Raw genomic sequence first — 24577 nt, 5'->3', positions numbered from 1 at the left:
ACATTCCACTTGTTTTTCATCTCACCTATCAGCTTAAGCCCACTTACACTGACCATTCACAAACTCTCTATGTAATACTTCTACATCCCAGCATATTTGATAGTAGATTCTGAAGCTTTCCAAAGAAAATAAAAGGTTATTGGAAATTATTTTTGCCTTTGACCTTTCCTCATCAAATGGTTTATATCCTTTATATTGCATGTAAGCTCTAGATGTATATTGAACTGTGTACAGTATTAGATATAATCAACAAAATCATGCAAAGCTACTGAACAATATTTTACAAGTAAATATCATGAATTTGTAAAGAAATACATCTTGAGAAATTCTTTAAAATAATATACTTCCATTACCACTTTTAGTATGCAACATTTTTATGAAAATCATGAGGTAAAGGAAAAATATAGGCCTAGTCCTGGAGAATCTAAACATTCTGAACTATTTTATACCTAATAGTGGAAGGATTTGGAGAGTCATCTATTAAAAAGACATTGTCACTGTACTTTATTTAGATGTGTCTTCATTTGGTAAACAATGTTTCCATTTTCATACTGCTATGAAGAAATACCGGAGACTGGGTGATTTATAAAGAAAAAGAGGTTTGATGGATTCACAGTTACACATGGCCAGGGAGGCCTCACATTCATGTCAGAAAGACAAAGGAGGAGAAAAGGCACATTTTACATGGTGGCAGGCAAGAAAGCATGTGCAGGGGAACTGCTTTTATAAAACCATCAGGTCTCAAGAGACTTATTCACTATCATGAGAACAACATGAGAAAAACTTGGCCCCATGATTCAGTTCTCCCACTGGGTGTCTCCCATGACACATGGGGATTATGGGAGCTAGAATTCAAGATGAGATTTGGGTGGGGACACAGCCAAACCATATAATTCCCCCCACCCAGCCCCTCCCAAATCTCATGCCCTCACATTTTAAAATCAATTATGCCTTCCCAGCAGTTCCCCAAAGTTTTAACTCATTTTAGCATTAACTCAAAAATCCACAGTCCAAAGTCTCATCTGAGACAAGGCAAGTCCTTTCTGCCTATGAGCCTATAAAATCTAAAACAAGTTGGTTACTTCCTAGATTCAGTGGGGGTACAGGCATTGGGTAAATATACTTGTTCCAAATGGGAGAATTTGGCCAAAATGAAGGATCTGCAGGCCCCATGCAAATCCGAAATCCAGTGGGGCAGACAAATCTTAAAGCTCCAAAATGATCTCCTTTGACTCCATGTTTTACATTCAGGTCAAGCTGATACAATAGGTAGGTTCCCATGGTCTTGGGCTGCTCTGTCTCTGTGGCTTTGCAGAGTACAGCCTCCACTCCTGGCTGTTTTCATGGGCTGATGTTAAGTGTCTGTGGCTTTACCAGGTGCATGGTGCAAACTGTCAGTGGATTTACCATTCTGGGATCTGGAGGACAGTGGTCCTCTTCTCACAGATCCACTAGGTAGTGCCCCAGTGGAGACTCTGTGTGGGGACTCCCACCCACATTTTCTTTCTGCACTGCCCTAGCAGAGGTTCTCTATGAGGGCTCTCTCCCTGCAGCACACTTCTGCCTGGACATTTGGGCATTTTCATACATCCTCTGAAATCTAAGTAGAGGTTTCCAAACCTCAGTACTTGACTTCTGTGCACCCACAGGCTCAACATTACACATAAGCCACCAAGGCTTGGGGCTTGCACCCTCTGAAGCAACGACCTGAGCTGTACATTGGCCTTTTTAGCCACCGCTAGGATGCAAAACACTGATTCCCGAGACTGCGCAAACAGCAAGGCCCTGGGCTCAGCCCACAAAAGCATTTTTTCCTCCTAGGCCTCCAGATTTGTGATGGGAAGTGCTGTTGTAAAGATCTCTGACATGTTGTGGAGACATTTTCCTCATTGTCTTGGCAATTAACCTATGGGTCCTCATTACCTATGCAAATTTCTTCAGCTGGCTTGAGTTTCTCCTCAGACAAGGGTTTTTCTTTTCTATTGCATCGTCAGGCTGAAAATTTTCTGAACTTTTATGCTCTGCTTCCATTTTAAACTTAAGTTCCAGTTCCAAACCATATCTTTATAAATGAGTAAAACTAAATGCTTTTAAGAGCACACAAGTCAAATCTTGAACACTTTGCTGCTTAGAAGTTTCTTTCACCAGATACTCTAAATCATCTCTCAAGTTCAAAGTTCCACAGATCTCTAACGCAGGGACAAAATGCTGCCAGTCTCTTTGTTAAAATGTAGCAATAGTTTCCTTTGCTCCACATCCCAATAAGTTCCTCATCTCCATCTGAGACCACCTCAGGCTAGACTTTGTGGTCAAAATCATTCAACAAGTCTCTAGGAAGCTCCAAATTATCCCACATCTTCCTGTCTTCGTCTGAGCCCTCCAAAGTGTTACATTCTCTGCCTGTTACCCAGTTCCAAAGTCACTCCCACATTTTCAGGTATCTTAATAGCAGTACTCCACTATACCAGTACTAATTTACTGTATTAGTCTATTTTCATACTGCTGTGAAGAAATACCCAAGACTGGGTAATTTATAAAGAAAAGCAGGTTGAATGGACTAAACAATTCCACATGGCTGGGAGGCCTCACAATCGTGGCGGAAGTTGAAGGAGGAGCAAAGGCATGTATTACATGGTGGCAGGCAAGAGAACATCTGCAGGGGAACTGCCTTTTATAAAACCATCAGGTCTCGTGAGACTTATTTACTGTCATGAGAACAGCATTGAAAAAACGCACCCCCATAATTCAATTATGTCCCACTGGGTCCCTCCTGCCACATTTAGGGATTATGCGAGCAATAATCCAAGATGAGATTTGGGTGGAGACACAGCCAAACCATGTCACAATGTATCTACATGTAATTTTGCCGCAGAAAAGTCACTAGTTTTTTATTCTAGTAGGAGAACAAAGAATTTAGAGAATAAAGTAGGCCTATATTGAATTGAATAAGCACCATCTGATTTTCCATTCATTACCCATACAAGAATAAAGTCTGTCCTGTAATTAAAAAGTTCTTCAGTGTAAAACAGTGCTCACTAAATTAGTAGGCATCTGATATTCTGGGATAGTAGGAAGATATGATCCCCTTGTGTGGCTACCTTTCTTATATATTATCACATATTTTCATACTTGTGTCTACTGCCTACTGTATTTTCTACATTGTTTTATTGTTGTTGTTAGGTGACCTCTTTAATCATTGCGAATTCAGTGTTTATGTTCTTGCTTTAGCTGAGTCTCAGCAAGAATCTTCAAAAGCTTCTGTTGACTTACATCATACTGTCATACTGTATCAATCACACAGTTATTCTATTAATACTAGTCAAATGTCTGAGGACAAATTGTATGTATGTATGTGTGAATGTATTCATGTGTTTATGTGATCTTTTTTAAAGTCATTAAAATAATCTATAAAACTTTGGTTTTTCTCCACCTGTCTTATTTAGAACTTTTTTCCCCAACCTTTCCTTACTAATAATAACTATGTTTACCAATTTTGTGACACGGGGAATTTATTGTTAAACAAATAATGAACTGATTGTAGAGATGTTCAAATCAGTGACAATTCATTGAAAAATAAAATTATAAGTGAAGGATATGATGTTTCCTTTGGAAAGTGCAAAGGGAGGCTTAGCTACAAATGGTTTATTTTCTGGACACTAGTATTTACTTTCTTTTTCTTTTTAATGTTGTTGGGTTGTAAGAATGTGTTAATAATACAACAGAAGCCACCAGAACTAAAAACGATATTTTCTTGACTACTTCATTCTACAGATATTTCATAGGAGTGTATGTGATAGGTATTGTGCAAGTAAACACTGAAGAAATAATAAATACTGCACGTAGTAGCATAGTACTTGACCTCATGGAGGGATATTCAGAGTTTGAAGGCAAACTATCAAGTATGCAATCATAGGCTCAATGCTTCTTTCTAAAGGGCATGTTTCAGGAGCTACAAAACACATAGTCAAGTGTCCTAATCTAACCTGATGACATCAGGAAATACCTTCTGGGGAACAATGTTCCTGCCAAGAAGATTCCATTAATTAGTAATGGTTAGCTAATGAAAAATGGAGATGAGGTGGGAGCAAGGGAGAGTATTTCCCATAAAGAAAGCTACATGTGCAAAGTCCCAGAGAGAAGAAAGAAAAACTGTGGAAGAATTGAAAGAAGTCTCATAAGGATAAAAAGAGCAGAGTGAGGCAGTGATGGCTGTGAGAGGGGACAGAGAGGTAGGAAGGGACCAGATCGTGGAATTACTTATAAACTTCACTAAGGGTCTGAGATTTTATCCTAAGAGAAATGAAAAGGTTTATACTAGACAAGTGGCGTGATTCGATATTGACTGAGATGTGGAAAATGAGTGTGATTAATTGCAGAGAAGATGCAGAGAGGTCTGTCAATAGACTGTAGTAGTACTTGGGCAAGAGGGATTTGCAACCTAGATTTGGATGGTGTCTGAGAGAATGTGGGTCATTCCTGATGATTGGAAGACTCTAGCATGAAAAACATAAGGAACCACCTAATCATAAAGTTGTCAGAAGTGTTATACTAGTGTGAGCTGGAATGAGTGTTGAGTGACAAAGAAGACTATAGAGCAAAGGGTATGTGTGTTTGAAAAATATTTTGTGATTGCTTTTCAAATTACACATGTCAAACATGCTTATTATATAAAATCACATATAAGCCAAAAACACGTAATTGATCAATAATCACACTGTCCTAAAGTAACTAGTATTACATTTAAAAAAAAATGTCCAAATATGCATATATGCAAACATACAAAAGAGAACACAAATTGTGTACACTTTTAAAAATGGAAGACAGAGTTGGAATTTTGTACCATTCGTGTGCTTTTTAAAAAATCATTAGTTTAACAAAACTGTATTCCCACATTATAAAATATTATTTTACATATTTTATCTATGTAATGTAAATATAAAATACATATTAATGTTTTCATTAAACTTTATATTTGCCTTGACTTTGATATTTGCATTTTAAATTAAATATTAATGTGTGAAATACATTCAGTCATATAGACATTCAGATGACAAACAGATGAGGTCTAAAAGATAGTTCTTTTCTGTGTCTCCAAAAGCGTGTAATCAGTATTATGCTGGGTTTATTGTGGTAAGTATAATGTATTATAAGAGTAGCAAAAGAAAGCACTTATAAATTATTCTAAATCAGAGAAATAAAATGTAAATTTATTTGTTTATCTTCTCTAACAAAATGCTCCAGTCTTTGTATGTAGATAGTACTAGTGTTCAACATTTCTTTCACCTCTGAGTCCTCATCTGAGCTAATGCCAAAATGTCTTAGCTCAAATTTCCATGTTAGTTAATTCTAATGGAATAGAAAATCTCTTCTTGCATTATACAGAATTCAGCACTGAGATGGCATCTCAGATTCTTCCTAAGTGCTTTACAGATCAAGAAAACACTCATCTATTTGCCAGCAATATTCAAGGTCAATTTAAACAGTGTTTCTAGCAGATAATTTTTTATGCAAAGAAGCAGGGCTCTCACTTAGGTTAGATCTATGAATAGCGGCCACTGTTTGTGGCTTGCATTTGTTCCTTAAGGTGTCATGCTTTTAAAGAATAACTTAATAAAAAGCAGTTATTTGACTATATAAAAACATACATTTAATTATTTTTTCAAATGTTATTTGCTTCAACATGTTAAGCTTTAAATGAAACTCAAGGACGCTCAAATAAAGTCACTTTTGTCAAAGCCTTTTCCTATAATAACATATCTGGATGATGCAAGATGTATTCTCTTGTGATGTCCGAGTGATTGATAAATCAATTTGTATGAAATACACAAGAACTATTTGGACTTTGTTGTTTTCTTAAATGAGGTGAATAAGAATTTCTGTTTTCTGACTAGGAAATAAAGTATGCTAGGCCTATTTTAGATGCTTCAGTGTGCCAAAGATGGTATTAAGTTTGGTGATCATAAATTATTAATCTGGAATAAGAGGTTGAATGTATTTTGAAAACTTAAACCTGTTTCACCTGAACATGTTTAACTAGTTAATAAGAAACATCAAAAAGACAAAACCCTGAGGTCAATGGTCATTTTTTGTAAAGCTATTATATGCTGTTTAAATTGGTTGTTCGGGTCTGTCTATAACATAAGTTTAATAACCTAGCTCAAATGCAGATTTCTAATTTTCAATTAACATAGGAATAATTTTGTTTGCTAAAATAAAATAAATGAATGAATGACAAGTCTGAAACATGAAATGTTCTAGGTAGAACTTTTTAAAATTCCAAATTTCAAAAAATCATGTGGCAACTGTATAGCTCAAGCTTTAAGTATTAACTTTTAACCTTTGACCTTACAGATTTTAACCAATGAAATGTCTCTTTAAACTTTAAAGGAAACAATGATAACGAGCGCCTGGCGATTGCTAGACAGCGAATTCCATATCGACTTGGTCGAGTAGTTGATGAATGGCTACTCGACAAAGGTAAAAAACATTGATTAAAACTTCAAATAAAAAAATAATTTGAACATAACCAAGTAGTACTTCATTGTAACACTAATAAACATAAAAAATAAATTTTCCGTAAAACTAAATTAAAAACAACTTTAAAACAGTAAAATGTAGATAGTAATATTTGCATACCTTGTATAATAATTTCTATACATTTTTAGACGTACCAGCTGTTTAATAATCTTACCCAGTTAACTTAAGGTTAAAGGGACTGTTAAATATAATCCACTAACTCAATCTATGAGGGTACTCACAGCAAGCATTAACCCAAAATGATAAATCATTCATAGATTATATTACATGTTCCAGCCTCTAAATTATTAACTAAAATATATGTAGTTCTGATATCTTTATTATGGTCCTGAAAAAAAAAAAAACTCTTTGTTTAAACTCTAGGAATCTTAAATAGTGGGCAATATGAATTGCCGGTCATAATGAAGTCCCTTTAACGTTTGCAACCTTCTAAGAGGATTTGGGAACAAGACCTAATTAAAACTGAACTTAAAGTTGTGTGCATGCTTTTATGAGCAGAGAGCAGTCTGCTAAAACTGGATACTCAATTTGATGATAATGGGACTGTTGTTAAGGATTGCTGTTTGATGGAAATGTGCCATAATTTCTCCATCGGTTTGTGTATCATTCCTGAAGCCGCTTTTTACATCTGAAGCTATTTTTTTTTCATTTTGTTTTGTTTTGATAGACTTGCTGAAAGCCAATCAGAAAAAATATTTTTGGAATTTTTTTGTCTCTGAGATGCTCAGTGTAAACCATGCATTTCTTTTCAGTGTGATTGCCGGAAAAATAGAATAATTCAAATAACAATGAATGATTGCCTTCAAAAAATAAACAGCACTAAAGAATAAAATATAGATATATGTGGACATTATGTGAATTATGAAATTTTTACCATAAAATTTAAATTAGATTTCAGCTGCTATGTATTAGTTTCTGTCAGTGGTAATTTCAGAATGACAAATACTTGAAATGTTATCTTACATTTTTAAAATTTAACAATTTAGACTTAAGACACCAACAATATAAGATCTTGATGTAAAAGGGGAAAGGGATCCACTAAAAACTGATTTGTAATAAATATCTTTGATTGGTCTTTTAGCAAAAGCACTACATTTATAATAAGTTGAGAATTTACAAGTATTTGCCAATAATTATGCATTTCATGGACACCTCATTTATAAGCAATGAATTATGAGTCAAATGCCTCTCTTATAGTTTATTGCTCTCATTATTCACCCCATGAAAGATCTGTTTTATCATCCTTTGTAGATATAGAGTTCACAATCAACATTTTTGCATGTATGTAATATTATTTTTACAGGGCGTCAGCTCACAATCTTCAATAGCCAAGCAACCATAATAATTGGCGGGAAAGAGCAGGGCCAGCCCTTCCAGGGCCAGCTCTCTGGGCTTTACTACAATGGCTTGAAAGTTCTGAATATGGCAGCCGAAAACGATGCCAACATCGCCATAGTGGGAAATGTGAGACTGGTTGGTGAAGTGCCTTCCTCTATGACAACTGAGTCGACAGCCACTGCCATGCAATCAGAGATGTCCACATCAATTATGGAGACTACCACGACCCTGGCTACTAGCACAGCCAGAAGAGGAAAGCCCCCGACAAAAGAACCCATTAGCCAGGTGAGCCTGTGGATTTTATTCCTTCATTTTCATCCTATATTTTTTATGATAGTGGGCTTTTCTGCATGTGTGTTTTTTCTAAAATGGAACATTTTTCTGATCTCAGGCACTACAGCTTCCTCTGAGACTAGCTTAACATAATGCATTCCGTTTGAATATGAAATGTGTATATGTTGTTCATTAGAGTTTTGTGGACTTTTACAAAAGATTTTGTTTTGGTTGGTTAGATGCTAAATGATAGTCTTGATTCCATAACCCTCCTCTAGCCCAAGCTGAGTGGATTGTCTGCTGATTACACAGGATTTTCACTTTTTAGTTTAAATGAACAAGTTAATGAAATATTTGAAAACCTTGTCTGTTTAAGCTTAGCACTTCAAAATAAAATCAAAGCAAATGTAATCTTAAAAGAGATATTTCAATAGTACAATACTTGCATTGTATTTTGAAGTTTAAAATTTTGAATTGATATCCATGTGGCTTTCTTGGTGAATGATGGGTCTACTCTTTCACTATTTATTTAAAAAGAAAATTCTATTGGTTTATCTAAGCACACAAACCCAAAATATGGGATAAGATATTTTGTATATGTGATTATTTGCCCTCACCTAGAATGAACTTTAATTAGCTTATTTCAATCTTGTGCCTAAAATTTTTGAAGAATATAATTTTTAAATGTGGCATGTGCACAACTTGGAAGTATGTTAATTCAGTCAAGACATAACTATTGATTGCCTACTACATTTCAGGCACCGGTTTGGATATTGTTGTTCCATCAGTGAAGAACACAGGAAAAAAAAAACCCATATTTGAAATGCTGTTAGATGCTGTTCAAATGCCATTAGATTCCTGTCAGTATTTATAGCCTTTGTACATATCCAGTTGTTATTTTTTTCAGAATTGTGTATTATCCTTGGTCCAAAATTAATTGTTACATTTTGTTCTGTTTTACTGATAGTGAGTATATTCAGTAGGTGCCATTTAAAGCTTTTCCAAATACACGATCCCCACTTTTCCAGAAAAGTGCATTCTGAAGAAGCAAGAATGATAATTATATTTAAATTTGCTTTTACTTCTTGCATTTGAAACAGACCTGCATCCAATTTGGAAGGAAAATAATAGAAGGCAAATTCTGTTTGTATCAGCACCCTAAATATGAATTAACATATGTTTCCCAGAAAATGAAGAAAATAGACTCTGGTTTTTAATTTGAATGGAAAAGGGTGAGAGGAACAGAATACAGGAAGAGAAAATGTCCTAGAAGAGGGATGGGCAAAAAATACAAATTCTGCAAATTCAATGTAGTGTTGGATATATTGCACCTGCATGTGCACTTATTTTCATTTTTCTCTCTTTTCCTTTCTTATTTGCATTTGGCTACAAAATAAAATGGGATGTCTTATAGGATGTTCACAAATATATATTTATTGATCACTCTCTACATGTCCCAGATACTTTTCTAGGCATGAAGATATGTTAGTAACAGCAAACAAAAATCCCTGCCCTCAAGGAATATACATTTTAGTAGGAATATTTGCCTGCAGTGTGATCCTTTTGTTGATTTTCTCTCTTGTTAGGATTTATAAGGTTGCCAATAACATCATAACACTTAGTTCCTTGGATAAAGACTTGTGACTTTAGAAAGATTTATGCTTGCCCAATAGCTCCATTTAACATTCTTTGCTAATATTTCATTAATGATTTGTTACTGTTGTAGATTTATGGTTCACTTACTGATAAGCAAGTTATTAAAGTAAATCTGATACAGAAAAAATGAAACTCAAATAAATTGATAGACTTTATTTATCTAAAATAATTCACAAGAGGACATTCAGAGTTAGGAATGCTTTTATGAATATAATTTGAAATAATCAGTTAGTTTTCTTAGTAGTCTTGTTTTATCATTAATGAAATTACAGTTGCCAAATATCTTATATAAACCAGATGTGTCCCAAAAGAAGAAAAAAAATTATCAGCATTGGTTTTATGTATTTTGTCAATTAGTAACATATATTAAGAAATACTATTTTTAAGTACAAAATAGCTGTTTCATTTGAAAGCTAAATACCTAGAAATGCAGAAATAAAGATTTATGCATTTTATAATATTAATTGATGCAAAAGGTAAACAGTTAACTGCTCATTAATTGCCAATGAAAAGAGCCTCTTTTATTATAAGCTATTACATGTTTGAAGACAGCAGCAGTTTATAGATGTAAATGATCTAATTAATTAGTGAATACTTGGTTCATTTGAGGAGGTATTGACTTAAATAAAAGATTATTAGGTTCATTTAAAAATAGATATTCAGAATTGTTAGCTTTGTAATAAACCAATGACAGTAATTAAAGAATTTGAATTAATATGTTACAAGTATTCAATTGTAGCAACGATATTTTAAAGTTGGGCTAATAGTTTTTAAAAGTTTCTTAAGTCGTGATATATATATATATATATATATATATATATATATGAATACAGGTAACAACACATGTATGTATGGGAAAAACATTAAGGAAGAAAGCAATTTATTTATATTTGAGTAACAGAATAATTTGTTGAAATTTTCCATAATTCATAGTTGACATTTCAATTGTCCTCTAAATACAGTAATATTTAAACTAGGAAATTTAAATATGAGATAAATTTCTAATGTTAATTTCGAAACTGTAACCTTTGTCCTATTTTTGCAGGTTGGATGAAGCATCTTCCTTTAAATATTATCCATAGTGGCCATATCTGCCTGCTTTTATCAACTCTCTTACTAAATTGTGTATCAGAAGGGGTCATTTCATTTTTCAAAAGCCACACTGGACTGTTTTCTCAATCAAAGTGCATTTTTCTCAGTGATAACACTGAGCCACTTAAGCTACAATGGCCATGTACCTTGGGGTGATTGCATGTTTTAAAACTATGGAAACAGATTTTTGGTCAGGCAGAATTAAATTGGATTCATTTCAAATAGATGAGATGAGGTTTGTTCAGCCATCCTGCAAGGGTAGTAATAAGGAAGAAATGTATTTCCGTTTTCACAGACTCAGAGAATATAGGAGTGTTCATCAAAATATCCTCCATAAAGTCCAAGTAAATATCCTTTAAAAAGTAAAAAAAAAAAAAAAAAAAGGGAAGTTTTCTTTTTTCTTTTTCTTTCTTTTCTTTTTTTTTTTTTTGAGACTTGAGTCTCGCTCTGTCGCCCAGCCTGGAGTGCAGTGGCCATGGCCGGATCTCCGCTCACTGCAAGCTCCGCCTCCCGGGTTCACGCCATTCTCCTGCCTCAGCCTCAGCCTCCCGAGTAGCTGGGACTGCAGGCGCCCGCCACCTCGCCCGTCTAGTTTTTTTGTATTTTTTTTTAGTAGAGACAGGGTTTCACCGTGTTAGCCAGGATGGTCTCGATTTCCTGACCTCGTGATCTGCCCTCTCGGCCTCCCAAAGTGCTGGGATTACAGATACGAGCCACCGCGCCCGGCCTTTTCCTTTGAATGATAATCAATTTTCAGCCCAATGTTTACTTTAGAAAGATGTGATTTATATCAAGATATAATAGGAACATTTACCAAAACTTCTGATCAAATGGTTCATTTTAATGTGAATATAACAATATTGATAGTACTTTTTATGTGAATTACATAAAATTTATAAAATTCATTTTACTTGGAATATTTAATTTTTAAATGTTTCCATAAGGCCCCCTCATTTTATGAAACTTTCCAGAAGGCTAATCTCGAAAAGCAAATATTTGTAAAAACTATTGGTGTTATAAAGTTCTTGGAGGTTCTGAGAACTTCTTGGTGCACAGCATGAGTGTCATGCAAGTTTTTTGGCTGCTAAATGTTCCCTCTTCTAATTAAACTTGCAATGTCTTATGAGATGAGTACATGTAAGCCAACATGAAGAGGACAACATTTCCTTCCTTTGCCTGTCCACATAGAAAGGAAAATTGAGTTGTGCTATTTCTTTTAAGATCAAGCTTGTGACATCGCTTCTGGAATGTTCTTTATAGCACATTTTATGATCTTTTTGTTCTTTCCTTCGAGAATATTTTACAAGCTACATACATACTGTAGAGAATACATACATACTGTAGAGAGATTATAGTATAATGAAAAAGCATGGTGAATGAGGAGACCTGGTTTCCACTTTCAACACAACCACCTACCTTGTCCTGTGACTTGGACAACTTGGGTCACATCATTGTACTTTGACCTTGCTGCCTCTGTAAAATAAGTAGGTTGAACTAGGAAATTCTTGAGTTGTACTCAGCTCTAAAATTTCTTTGATTCTAGTGATGATGCTCTTAATTAAGTCTTCTCATGGTTATTTACCAAAACACAGATTTCACCTCTGTCTTCCGTCATGTGGCCATGCAGCCCAGTTGGCCTGGATAGTACCTGTGCATGCCTGATGTTCAGTGTAATTATTAATAGTATATTTTTGACTCTCAAAAGTATCCTATTTGGTTTATAAATGATATTGTACTCTGCGTTTATAGCATATCCAAAACTTACCTTTGTAAGAAAATCATACTGCATAAGAATAATACATATTATGTCCTATTCTTTGTATTCGAAGCAAAATTTGTTTCTAGTATCCTTGCCTGGTGTTTAGAATCCATAATGTTTTTCATTTTCTTTTCATCTTGTTTCAAAAGTCTTGAGAAAAGAGAGAGGATAAAATTTTGAGAGATTCTGGTTTTTGATTGGAGGGACTATAGTTTGCAACTCTTGGGAAGAAATTAAATTATAAAGTGAGATGGAATCAGTAAATATGTGTTAAATGTATTGGAGGAGTTCCATGGTTTCAGTTAGGCATTTTTTTTTCAGGGTGGAGTTAGCAAACCTACTCAAGGAAAGGAACTATTGAGAATTCAAGAAATATTATTGGTAGATTGTCAGAGACATTCATTTCACGTATGAGACATCCTATTAAAGTCAGTGGCATTTGATTCCCAGTTGGGTTTTCTGAAAAAGAACCCAGTTAATGTTCATGCAAGAAAAGAATATGAATATATTGGATACTTCTGTTGCTTGCTTGGAGACTTTGGAGGTACTCATGAAAAATGAATATTATTTGTTTGAAAAATATAAGCAGAGTTCATACACATTTCCTTGAAAAATATTTAGAACTAACAAAATACATTTTGCGACTTCAAAGAAAAAAAATTTATTTTTATTAAAAATATTAATTAACCTTAGCTGTAGCTTTGCTATTAAAAATAATAGCATTACTTATAATTATATATGTTCCTGATAACCACTGTGCATTTTTAAAATACTGATGACATGAATAATTAATTTATTTTCCCTAGTCCAATCATTGTTCTGAATTCACTTAAATTAATGTACACTTTTACAGCAAATTTTAGTGCACATTTGAAAGAAAAACACTTAGATGTATATTTTAAAATATATACAAAGGCACGTTCTCCTGAACTTAATGGTGCCTGGTGAGAAGAGTGTAATGTATTGTAATTTTAAATGTGTGTAAGCAACAGTTATTCAGAATGTGTTTTTCTCCTCTCATTAGTGGCAAGAAAAAGTGCTACAGTAATGCATTTTAAAGGATTTTTTTTTTTTAAGTTCTGCATGGTGCATTTTCTTTGGGGTTTGGAAGTTTTACTAGAAGACAAAATGCTCTATTGGTAGATGCAACCTTGGTTTTGAGACGTCTTCCCGCAAAGCTAGTCTGAGATAAACATATTCATCTATCCATTCATTCATTCACTCAACCAAGTTTGATGAGCACTTACTATATCTCAGGTACCTTTCTAGTCTGTAGAAATACAGCATTGAACAAAATTAGACTTTTCTGCACCGAACTTATGTTCTAGTTGGAAAAGATGGGCAATAGACAAGAAAACAAATAGCATGGGGTGTCAAGGCTGCAGGAAAAAACAAACAAACAAACAAACAAACAAACAAAAACAAAGGAAGGACAAGGGAGATGCCTGTGTGTGGAAGGGAACCATGAAATGGAAATCTGTTTTGAATAGATGTGCATAAAGTATTTGAGATGTAGGTATCAGTTACATTAAACTTTGGTATATTAATCTTCAGGCGTTTCTTCAAACACAGCAGGACTGCACGCTGCATGGATAGTGACATTGGCAGCATTAGCTTTCTTAGGAAACTGGAAGCCAGAGAAAAGAACAAAAGCAACACCAAGATATACTTTACCTGCTCCTAACCTTTAGAAGGACCTGACCTCTGTGGTCCTCTGGCTTCTAATAAATATTTTGCTAATTAAATCAGGAGTGTAATCACATCCTGCAGAATATATATATGTATATCTGAGGAAGAGATGGAAACTCAGAAAGTAGAGCTTGGTATTATTATTCCTCTTCAAAAAGGAGAAAATGGAGGCATAGAAAAGCTAACTTACCCAAGGCTATGCTGCCCACTTTTTTTCAGGATACATTGAGGTGATCTATCTTCTGCCCTTATGTATTGCCTTTATTCAGAATCTCATCACTTCCTGCTTTCTCATAGTCTTAACCACCTCCATTGTGATCTCCACCCAGGTGTCAGACTATCTTTTTGAAAATGCAAATACAATCATATAGTTCCCTTCCTTAATGCATCTACTATATACAATTATTCTATGTGATAGACTGAAAAGTTTAGCTCTCAGAAATGGGAAGCATTTGTCCAAGGTCACACAGTAAGTGTTTGAGTCATGAGTGAAGTTTAGTTTTGTATCATGTATTACTCCTTCTAATAGTATCTGTTTAGGTGTTGCCTATAAATATGGTTCCATGCTGGACACCTACCATGGTCAGATGATGAGGCCCTGCATTCTGGGAGTCCAAGGTCTGAAAGCTTGTGTGGGATGTTGGGGCACTATGCATAGTGGTCAAGGGCATTGACTCCAGAAGCCAAAATGCCCACCTAAATCCGAGCATTGTGTTTACCACATGCTAGCTGTGAGTTACTTAGACCTCAGTTTCCCACCTCGTAAATTTATTGTGAGGATTATAGGAGTCAAGAGTATAAGAACCATATGAAATTATGGCCACTTCACCAATTTTTGACTATAAAAAATAGGAATTTCATATGTTCATCCTAAAATATAAAGAAATGTTAAAAGTACCTGACACAGGTGAGCACCATGCATCTGAAAGTCATGTCTGAGAAGCATTCTTCAGCTACACACTGTAAATTAAAGCATCTTTCTTGCCTTTAAAGCTATTTTCTCTGCCCTTGAAGAATAGCTGTGAATTTATGTTTCTATAGCAGCACATCAATTGGTGTGGCATGTACCAAGCTGAATTCTCTGTCGAATAAGGCAGCCCCATTCCCCTAAGGGATATATATATGGGAAGTGAGGGGTAGTGGAGGGCAGGTAATGACACAAAGGGAGAGTTATCATGAGGGCCATGAACACTACACACACTGCAATGCTGGAACAGTCCTGGACAACAAAGAGCTATCTGAGGATTCCTGTAACTTGCTCTGTTTTATGCAACCTCCCCTCCTTCCTCACCAACTTCAAATTATTGTTGACTGAGCACTCGAGAAGATTCTTATGTCTGTTTCCCAGTTGTTCACACACAGAAGCTAATTCATGGTGTGGTACTGAATCTTGCAAATATGATTTCTGTATCTATCCTGGATAACATATTTTGATGAAGGAGCTTAAGAATTCATTATATACTCATTTTTCAGCTTGAGAATGAAAAACTTCAAGTACTTCCAGCTGTGAGTTAGACTAGATTGGGCTTATGATTCTTGATATATCTTTTGATATATCCTTTATCAGCATTGGAGATATTGAATGAAGTCTTTGTACCTAATTGATACGTGACAGTGATTTCAGTGGGAAATTTCTCAAGACTGGTGAAGTTGGCACTTCCTCTAAAATGTCTAGTCTCAGTTGTAGGACAAAGGAATATCTTTTTATTAAATAATTAGTTCATGTCTAACTAGCAAGAATCTAACCTAGTTTAATTGTCTTAGTTTTAATCGGCACTACAAATTATTTGTTCTATAATACTTTGTGAACTTCTGATTTTCAGTCGATACCTATGGTTGTATTGTATCTGTTGATTTATTCATCTCTTACATGTGATAATCATTTTCTGTGAGGGGAATGAGGAAGAAAAAAATACAAAAATTAGCTGGGTGTGGTAGCGTGCACCTGTAGTCCCAGCTACTCAGGAGGCTGAGGCAGTAGAATTGCTTAACCCGGGAGACGGAGGTTGTAGTGAGCTGAGATCATGCTACTGCCCTCCAGCTTGGGTGAGAGAGTGACATTCCGTCTCAAAACAAAAAAGATAATTGTGTGTATACGAGTGTATGTGTGTGTTAACAATACTTGCTTTTCTCCTTCATGATATATGTAAACATTAAGCTTGTTCAATAAACTAAGTCAATATTAATTTTAAATATCTATGTTGATTTATTAGATGTTTTATCATCTAGAACCTATATTAGCTTTTTTTTTTTTAATCTGTTGTTATTACTGAAAAGTTCTCCAGCAATAAAAAAAATATATTAACACCATTAGGCTGGGACCTCAAGAGAAGGCTCAGCTAGTTTATCTGCCTTTATTCAGCATTTACCAAACAACTTTCACTGTATTCTTGTTATCACTATTCTCTTTATTTAAAATCTCAAGCAGACAAATAGCACTTGTGTTAACCAATGGTTGATCCAGTAAGCATTCTAAATGATAATTAACAAAACAAAACAAAATAGGCAGTATATGTATGTGTGTATTTTTTTTTGCCATGCTGTATATTGCCTGTAAATCCACAATATTTTTATTTAAAATTACAAATTTGCAAATATCTTCTGTGCAACTAATATATGTAGCACACTTTGCTAGATATATTATTATGCTCTTCTTGGGATAAAATACCTAGCAATTCAGCATTTTTTTGAAGAACCATTTCTCAGACCTTAGATTACTAGTGAATCTATACATAAATTATAAAGTGCCCTACATCAACAATAGCAAAGCTTTTGTATATGACAGATTTAGAGTATATTATTAACAGCATCACTAACACAATTGAATCTTAGAGACAAATTGCAAGTGGAAAAGATATTTTAGACTCTTTTTAATAACAAGCATATTGGAGAAACACACTATTTCACGTCTTAAGTGTTGGCAATGTGCTAGACACTACCCTCACTCTGGAATTACCCACATTCTCTTGTTGATGTCTTTAAAATCTAAGTTGCATTTGTGGAAAGCTTCTTCTAAAATAGGCATTACCATCAAATCTGTAGATTTAATAGAGGAGTTGGTAGCCTCGGCCCCCTTAGCTCACTTCTACCTCGGCCCCCTTAGCTCCCTTCTAGGACTTTTCTACTTCAGCAGGATGTATAGAGGATTCCAGAGGCATATGGGGGAAGCTAAATTTTTTTATCTTCATCTTTACATGGAATAAATTCTATGCTATTGAGAAACTTCCAAGACTGTTACAGTTCTGAGCATCAATGTTTAACTGTGACATGGAGTATAGTATGAAGCAATAACAATGAGAACTTTAAAATCATGTTTGTCTTGACACATTCTTTAAGAGTATCAGATAAACTTGCATAAACAAGGCTCATGGCATAGCATCTGGCACATAGCAGGTGCCTATTTGTGCTTCCTTAGTATCCTCATCCCCACTGTGCTTTTGCCTTTTTTTCTTCTCTTCTTTCTCCCTTTTTCTTCATTCTTCCTTCCATATGCTAGACCTTATTGTAGACACTACAGATTCACACATGATGACTCGAATCTCATATAAGAGAAATGGTTCTCCATTTGGCCCACATTATCTCAGGACCAAGTAACAAATATTTTCAACTATAGATTCCCCAAAATATTGGAGAGTGAACCAAGTGAGGAGTCTCTACGTATTTTGCCATGCTATGCTACCTGTTATAAGATATTCCTTAAATAGAGGCCAGCATTTAAAATTCAGCAGTAAAAATTTGGCCCTGCAACACACTTGAGATAAACTGATTTTTATCTTTTCTATACCTCCAAGCTTACCTTTGCATCAGCTGTCCCTGAGTATGTTTTGAAAGAGTGGGTCCACAGCTAGAAAATGATGTAGGTACCTGTGTTCATGGATCTAAAGGGAATATAAATTTCTTCCAAAAGAAATTCTCCTTGAAGGGAAGTTCTCTGGTTCTAATCTGTATTTTTTTCAGAAATGAAAAGAATCCATTAATATCCTTTCAAAATCTTTGGTAACATTACCAAGTCTGACTTTTCCATGCACAGCATTAGCTAGCAGTTGGTAATGATTCTAGACAGGGTCTGCATGGCAACCTATTACAAGATAGACGATAAGACACAACAGGAAGATTAAGTGCCCCACTTATTCTGTTCTGAACTGAGGGTTTTCCACTATCCAGAGAGAGAATTTTCGCTATAGTTTCAGACATTACTTAATCTCTTTTGTGACTGGAGTTTTCCATATGTATTTAGTGGCTCAATTATCTTATGTAACTTTGTCAGTGTGGCCTTGCATTCTACATTGTTTGGGACTTTGATTCAGAAAAGTAAAAAAACACATGTATAAAGCATCTAGTCTGAAATTTGTATTTGGTATGCTATTAGTAAACTATTCACATTGCCTAAACTCAAAATGCAACTTCCCACTTTCTGATATACTGACTCATCTGCCAGCAGTGTTCCTATTTTCTCCTTTTCTTGTTTTGCAACTGTACCTGTGATCTAGTTAATAATACACTTCTACATTTGAAAAATACTAAAGCTTTGTTAGTGTTAATGTCACAGGAAGATTTTAAACTTTGCATTTCACTTTATGATTTCCTGAACAACCCCAAGCAGAACCTGTTTCCTGTTTTCATAGCACTTTGGAAAAGATAGATGAATAGACATTCATTATAGTAGATAGATAAATAATGATCTACCTGTTAGAGATTATAATCTTAAGTTTTCTTTATGACAAGCATCTTAAAGTCAAGTCCTTTGTCTTACTAATGTGTGTATGCTCAGCACCGAATGCAGTGTTTGGTGCAAAGTGGACACTTAGTAAGTGGTTTTTGAATAAATAATGAACACAAAATGCATAATCTGATGCCTAGATAAATATTGTATGTTGCTCAGTCCTTGTATTAGTCCGTTCTCACGCTGCTATGAGGACATGCCCAAGACTGGATAATTTATAAGGAAAGAGGTTTAATTGGCTCACAGTATATTATATTTTCTACACCTCCAAGCTTACCTTTGCATCAGCTATCCCTGAGTATGTTTTGAAGGAGTGAGTCCACACTGCACAAACTGCAGGACTGGGGAGGCCTCAGGAAACTTACGATCATGGCAAAAGAGGAAGCAAACACATCCTTCTTCACCAGGTGGCAGAAAGGAAAAGAATGAGAGAAGGGGGAAACCCTTATCTCATGGGAACTTACCATCATGAGAATAGCATGGGGCAAACCACCTCCCTGATTCATTTACCTCCCACTGAGTTCCTCCCATGGCACATGGGGATTATGGGAGCTGTAATTCAAGATGAGATTTGGGTGGGGACATAGCCAAACCATATCAGTCCTGAATTTTCCTGGATTAATCAATATTTGCAGAGAATAAAGATGGTATATATAACAAGATAATAAAAGAATTAACTTCCTTTATATACAGTATAAAGACATTTTAAAATTACAGTTATTTGGTTTTTTAAAAAACATTTGCATACTTACTTAAGAAAAAGGGGTGGATGTGATATGCAGGAAGCAAAATTCCCATTTCAGTTTATGCCACTGACATTCTTCTCATAAGACTAGGAAGGAGGCACCAGTAGTTGTCCCTAAAATGGAAAAGAGACGGGCACAAAGTAGTATAATTTTGCCTACCAGATTACAGATTAGCATGTGTAAAACCCTGTTCCAGAGGTTCACCAGAGTCTCATCATTTTGGGTTATAGTGCCATACCAAGGTGGGGGAGGGGCAGTGTTAATGGTCCCCTGTCAAGAGGAATATTTTATCACTGACATTGTTTAGAATTGTTGACATGCTCTAATAATAAAAAGCAGTCTGACTTTTAATCACCTTTATCATTGTTTTTCAATTCTCTACAGGAAATCATCTCTTATTGTCTTAATAGGAGTTGACCTTTTCCTTGCTGTCTGTGGTCAGCAACAGACAAATTGCTGATACTTACTTCACAATTTTGCAAGTAGCGGGCCCATTTTGAAGACTCAGGAATCCACATTTTCAAACAGTTTGTCTGATTTTTGGATGTCTTCAGCCAGTTAGGGGGAGTGGAAGAAACAGGCAAAATCTCTAGGAAGCCTAATGATTACAGAACCAGTTTGCACTGGTGACTCTTGACAGGGCTACAAGACAAGCTTTGCATAAGGTTGATATTTAGACATTGTCTATGGCTGAAAACCAGATGGAAATATGGAAAATGTATAACATTTTTAGAAGACACTTATTACAGAGTTTAAGCATGTAAAAACTATGATTTTTTTTGTAGGCAAATTAAAATGGGAATGAAGTACAAAGAACTAGAGAAGCAAAAGAATAGATTAGAGGGACATGTTGGGATAACACTAATTGGATGTGAAGACTTAAATGAAGTTTGGGTAGTGGAATGAATTTTGTACAACAGACAAATCTTGATAAAGCCTAGGAAATGTCAAAGGAATTTACTCTTGCTGTGTGGTGTATTTGAAAATACAATATATTTAAATGAGTAGTAACTCAAATTGCAAATATCAGTTATACCTTCCTTTTTAACACTATTCCTGAGACTAATAACAGGTTACTTCCAAAATTCATTTTTTTGCTTTGTTGTACATATACAAGTGGGGATAATTGTTATATTATTTTCATTAAAATAATGCAAGCACATAAAAACAAATCAATGTAGTTTAGAAGATGGTATATAAAAAGCAACAATCCCACATTTATCCCCTCATCACCCCCAGTCTTATTCCCCAGATAAAATGTCTTTTAATAATTCTTTTTGGTAATTAGATGCATATCTCCAAATAATATGTTTATGTTCCATTTGTTTATTTAATCCTTTTATATAATACTTATACAATCCTCAGTATGAAAATCGAGGATTAGCTCAGGCTTTAATCCTTTCTTTTGGTTTTTTCTCTCCTCTGAAATATGTGTGTATATGTATAAAATATTATATATAATACTTGATATATATTCGATAAAACTATAAAAATTTTGTTGCTTTAAGTAATATATTTGCATCTGATTTCTTGTTCCATTAATTTGCAAGAATATCTCTTATGTCTTAAGGAACCACATTAGTAAGATAAAGATATTTATGCCCCTCCCCATTCCTCTAGCTTCCCTCTTCTTTTCCTCACCTCATGATCTCATATTTCCAGGGATGTTAACTTTAACTTTCTGTCTGGCAACCAACCACAACTAAATCTTCCATATTTTATTTGGATTATGAGGATTCTACAATGGAAAACAATGAAGACCATTTAGATTATCATTACTCTGTAAATATTATCCAATACTAATCTTAGTTATATGTTAAGATTACCTTTCTTTTTTTATGAGTTCAATATCATACTACCTGGACTACTCAAAGGAGAATTTTTCCACCTGTAGGATCAAGGTCAAGTGGATTCCCTTGCACTTATCAGTTGCTCAGAAATCGGGACTTTTATTTTGCGTTATATTTGAATCATATTTGTTTTCTGTAGTTTTGTTTCTCCGTGAGCTACTCAACATACTTATTTTTTCTTGTATTGCATCTCTTGCCTTTATTATATCATCGTTTTAAATTCCCAGTCACACTTTTAATTCTGCCAAACCTTATCTCTTTCCCTCAACAACCTACCTCCAAAGAGATCTCGATGTGTATCTTCTATTCTTTAGCACCAGTCTGGACTAGTTGTCAGGTTGAGAGTAAACAGAGTATGGAGAGCTGCAGGCTTTTCTTTGGAAATAGCAGGCATATAGCAGACAAACTGATGCCAAAATAGAGAACATCCACAGAAAGAACCTTACCTCTCCTTGCACAGTTTCTTTGCTTATTAATTAATTAATTAATTTATTTATTTATGAGACCACGTCTCACTCTGTAGTCCAGGCTGCAGTGTGGTGGCAAGATCTCGGCTCACTGCAGCCTCCACCTCCCAGGTTCAAGCGATTCTCCTGCTTCAGCCTCCCAAGTAGCTGGGACTATAGACATGTGCCACCATGCCCAGCTGATTTTTGTATTTTTAGTAGAGATGGGATTTCACCATGTTGACCGGGCTGATCTTGAACTCCTGACCTCAGGTGATCCGCCCACCTTAGCCTCTCAAAGTGCTCGGAAGTTTCTTTGCTTGCTTGCTTGCCTTTTTTTTTTTTTTGACAGAGTCTTGCTCTGTTGTCCAGGCTAGAGTACAGTGAGGCAATCTCAGCTCACCACCACCTCCGCCTCCCAGGTTCAAGTAATTCTCCTGCCTCAGGCTCCCAAATAGCTGGGACTACAGGCACCCGCCACCACACCAGCGAATTTTGTATTTTTAGTAGAGACAAGGTTTCACCACATTGGCCAGGCTGTTCTCGAACTCCTGACCTTGTGATCTGCCCGCCTCTGCCTCCCAAAGTGCTAGGATTACAGGCATGATCCACCACACCCGGCCTTTCTTTGCTTTTAAAAAGAAAGACTATCTAGATTTTAGTTTGTTTGTTGGCTTTGCTTTTTTGGCAAAAAAAAAGAAAGGGAGGAGGGAGGAAGCGAGGGAGGGAGGAAGCGAGGGAGGGAGGAAGCGAGGGAGGGAGAGAGCTATTCTTTTCTATATTTTAGGTGGTTATTTAGCTATCTGTTCCTGTATAGCAAATTATCTCCAAATTAGACAGCTATGAATAAGAAACACATATTATTTCACTTTTTATGGGTCAGGAATCCCAGTAAGGCTTAGCTGGGTGCCTGTGAGCTGGGCTCAATGTCTCTTGTGAGGCTGGAGGTAAGCTGGTGATCAGTCCTGTGGTCTTACTTGAAGGTTCCACTGTGTGTGTAGGATGGTATGCACTTTCAAGCTCACTTACATGGTTGTTAGCATGCCTTATTATCTTACATGTATGTGCAGGGGTTCCTCACAACAGCTGGCAATGTACTTTTCTTCCAGGACAGATGAGAGAGAGAGAGAGAGAGAGAGAGAGAAAGAGAGAGAGAGAGAGAGAGAGACAGGATAGGAGCCACAGGCTTTTTATAACCTAATTTTGGAAGTGACACTTCCTCCTGGCTGCTGTAAGTCTAGCCCACATGCAAGAGAAGGACATTACATAGGGGCAAAGCAAGGGAAGGACATTACATAGGGGCAGGAATGCCAGGCACTGAGGAACACTGATGACCTTCTTGGAGGCCACCACAATGTCACAGAGTAGAGGGATGTCAACTGATGTGATTTTTATGTATATTTTCTGCTAATCTCCTCCCGGACTATCTACAGATTGGCTCCCACTGTTTCTTTATCCTCAGGTATCTCTACATACCATATTCTAAGCTGTTCATTTTTCTGCTTATTTCACTCATCGACCCTCTTTCATTCACTTCTAGTCTTCCACTAAGGTATGGAAATCTCTTGATTTTCCTGACTGATGAATACTTTTTCCCTACACTGTTAAGGGTTTACAGCCTGCTGTTTTTCTTGCTTTCACTTCTGTGGGGTCTTAGGAGGGAGAGACACAAGAGCATCTATCTTTTTTCCAACTGTAACTGAACATTGGAATTACTACTATGGTTGGAGGAATTTAGGTTGTTTGGTAGTACTTTAGTCACTGTCCAGAAAAGAATGCCCACTACATTTCAAGTAATTTATTTTCACATTCCAATGACAGATGAGAAGTCTTTTCTATGGCCACAATTAATCTGGTTTTCAACTTTTAGCAGATTCTGAAATATGAAGAAAACAATGCATTGGAGTTACTGTTTCTGAATTCTGCTATTTCTAGTGTCTTCCTCACATTAGCTTAACCTGCTGAAGCAGTTTCTACTTGGTTGAGTATTTATGTAAAGTATTGCACTTATACAACCCTGAAAAATCTTTTAATCTTCCCAATTTGTCAAAGTTTAGTAATGATCGTTTGTACTCAAAGAGCAATCACAGAAATTCTAAATGCTTCTGTGGTTGATAAGAGCTGAGTTCTTTTGCATTATTGCATTGTCATTCACTTCTGATGGTTGGAAGTACATGATGTGGTAAGCCAGCACAATAGCCTTCAATCTCCCTAATATCTTATCTTTAATGAAATCTCAGGAGAAAATGGCCTTATATTTCTGACTTCATCACCCTCTATTCATCAATGAAGAAAACCCAAAATGAAAAACCAAGTATAATTTTATCTTGTTAATCCCATTTCAATTTATTCCAGGGAGTAAGAAATAGAAATATTAGTAAGATATTAAAGTAGTGTTACAAGGAGAGGAAGATTTTGGATATTAGCCATATTCCAATATTCTGGATTCTTTGCTTTGACTTCAAAAA

At 35.5% G+C, this 24577-nt stretch overlaps 1 protein-coding gene across 32 annotated transcripts in view; it reads left to right on the top strand.

Annotated features, from left to right (window-relative positions):
• Nucleotides 1–24577, top strand: part of NRXN1 (neurexin 1) — a 1145126-nt gene that overhangs the window by 1000181 nt on the left and 120368 nt on the right. For 20 of the 32 annotated variants that reach the window (XM_031655575.1, XM_031655556.1, XM_031655557.1 and 17 more), the window contains 2 exons: nucleotides 6388–6477; nucleotides 7841–8160. In XM_031655575.1, coding sequence (XP_031511435.1) covers nucleotides 6388–6477; nucleotides 7841–8160 — 410 coding nt within the window. The remainder of the gene's footprint in view (nucleotides 1–6387; nucleotides 6478–7840; nucleotides 8161–24577) is intronic. The other 12 variants (XM_031655576.1, XM_031655565.1, XM_031655563.1 and 9 more) reach the window with 1 other exon arrangement.

Source organism: Papio anubis, chromosome 14 (assembly GCF_008728515.1).
Source record: "Papio anubis isolate 15944 chromosome 14, Panubis1.0, whole genome shotgun sequence".
NCBI lineage: Eukaryota > Metazoa > Chordata > Mammalia > Primates > Cercopithecidae > Papio > Papio anubis.
The sequence above is the reverse complement of the archived record's forward strand: the minus strand, read 5'-3'. Positions and strand labels throughout refer to the sequence as shown.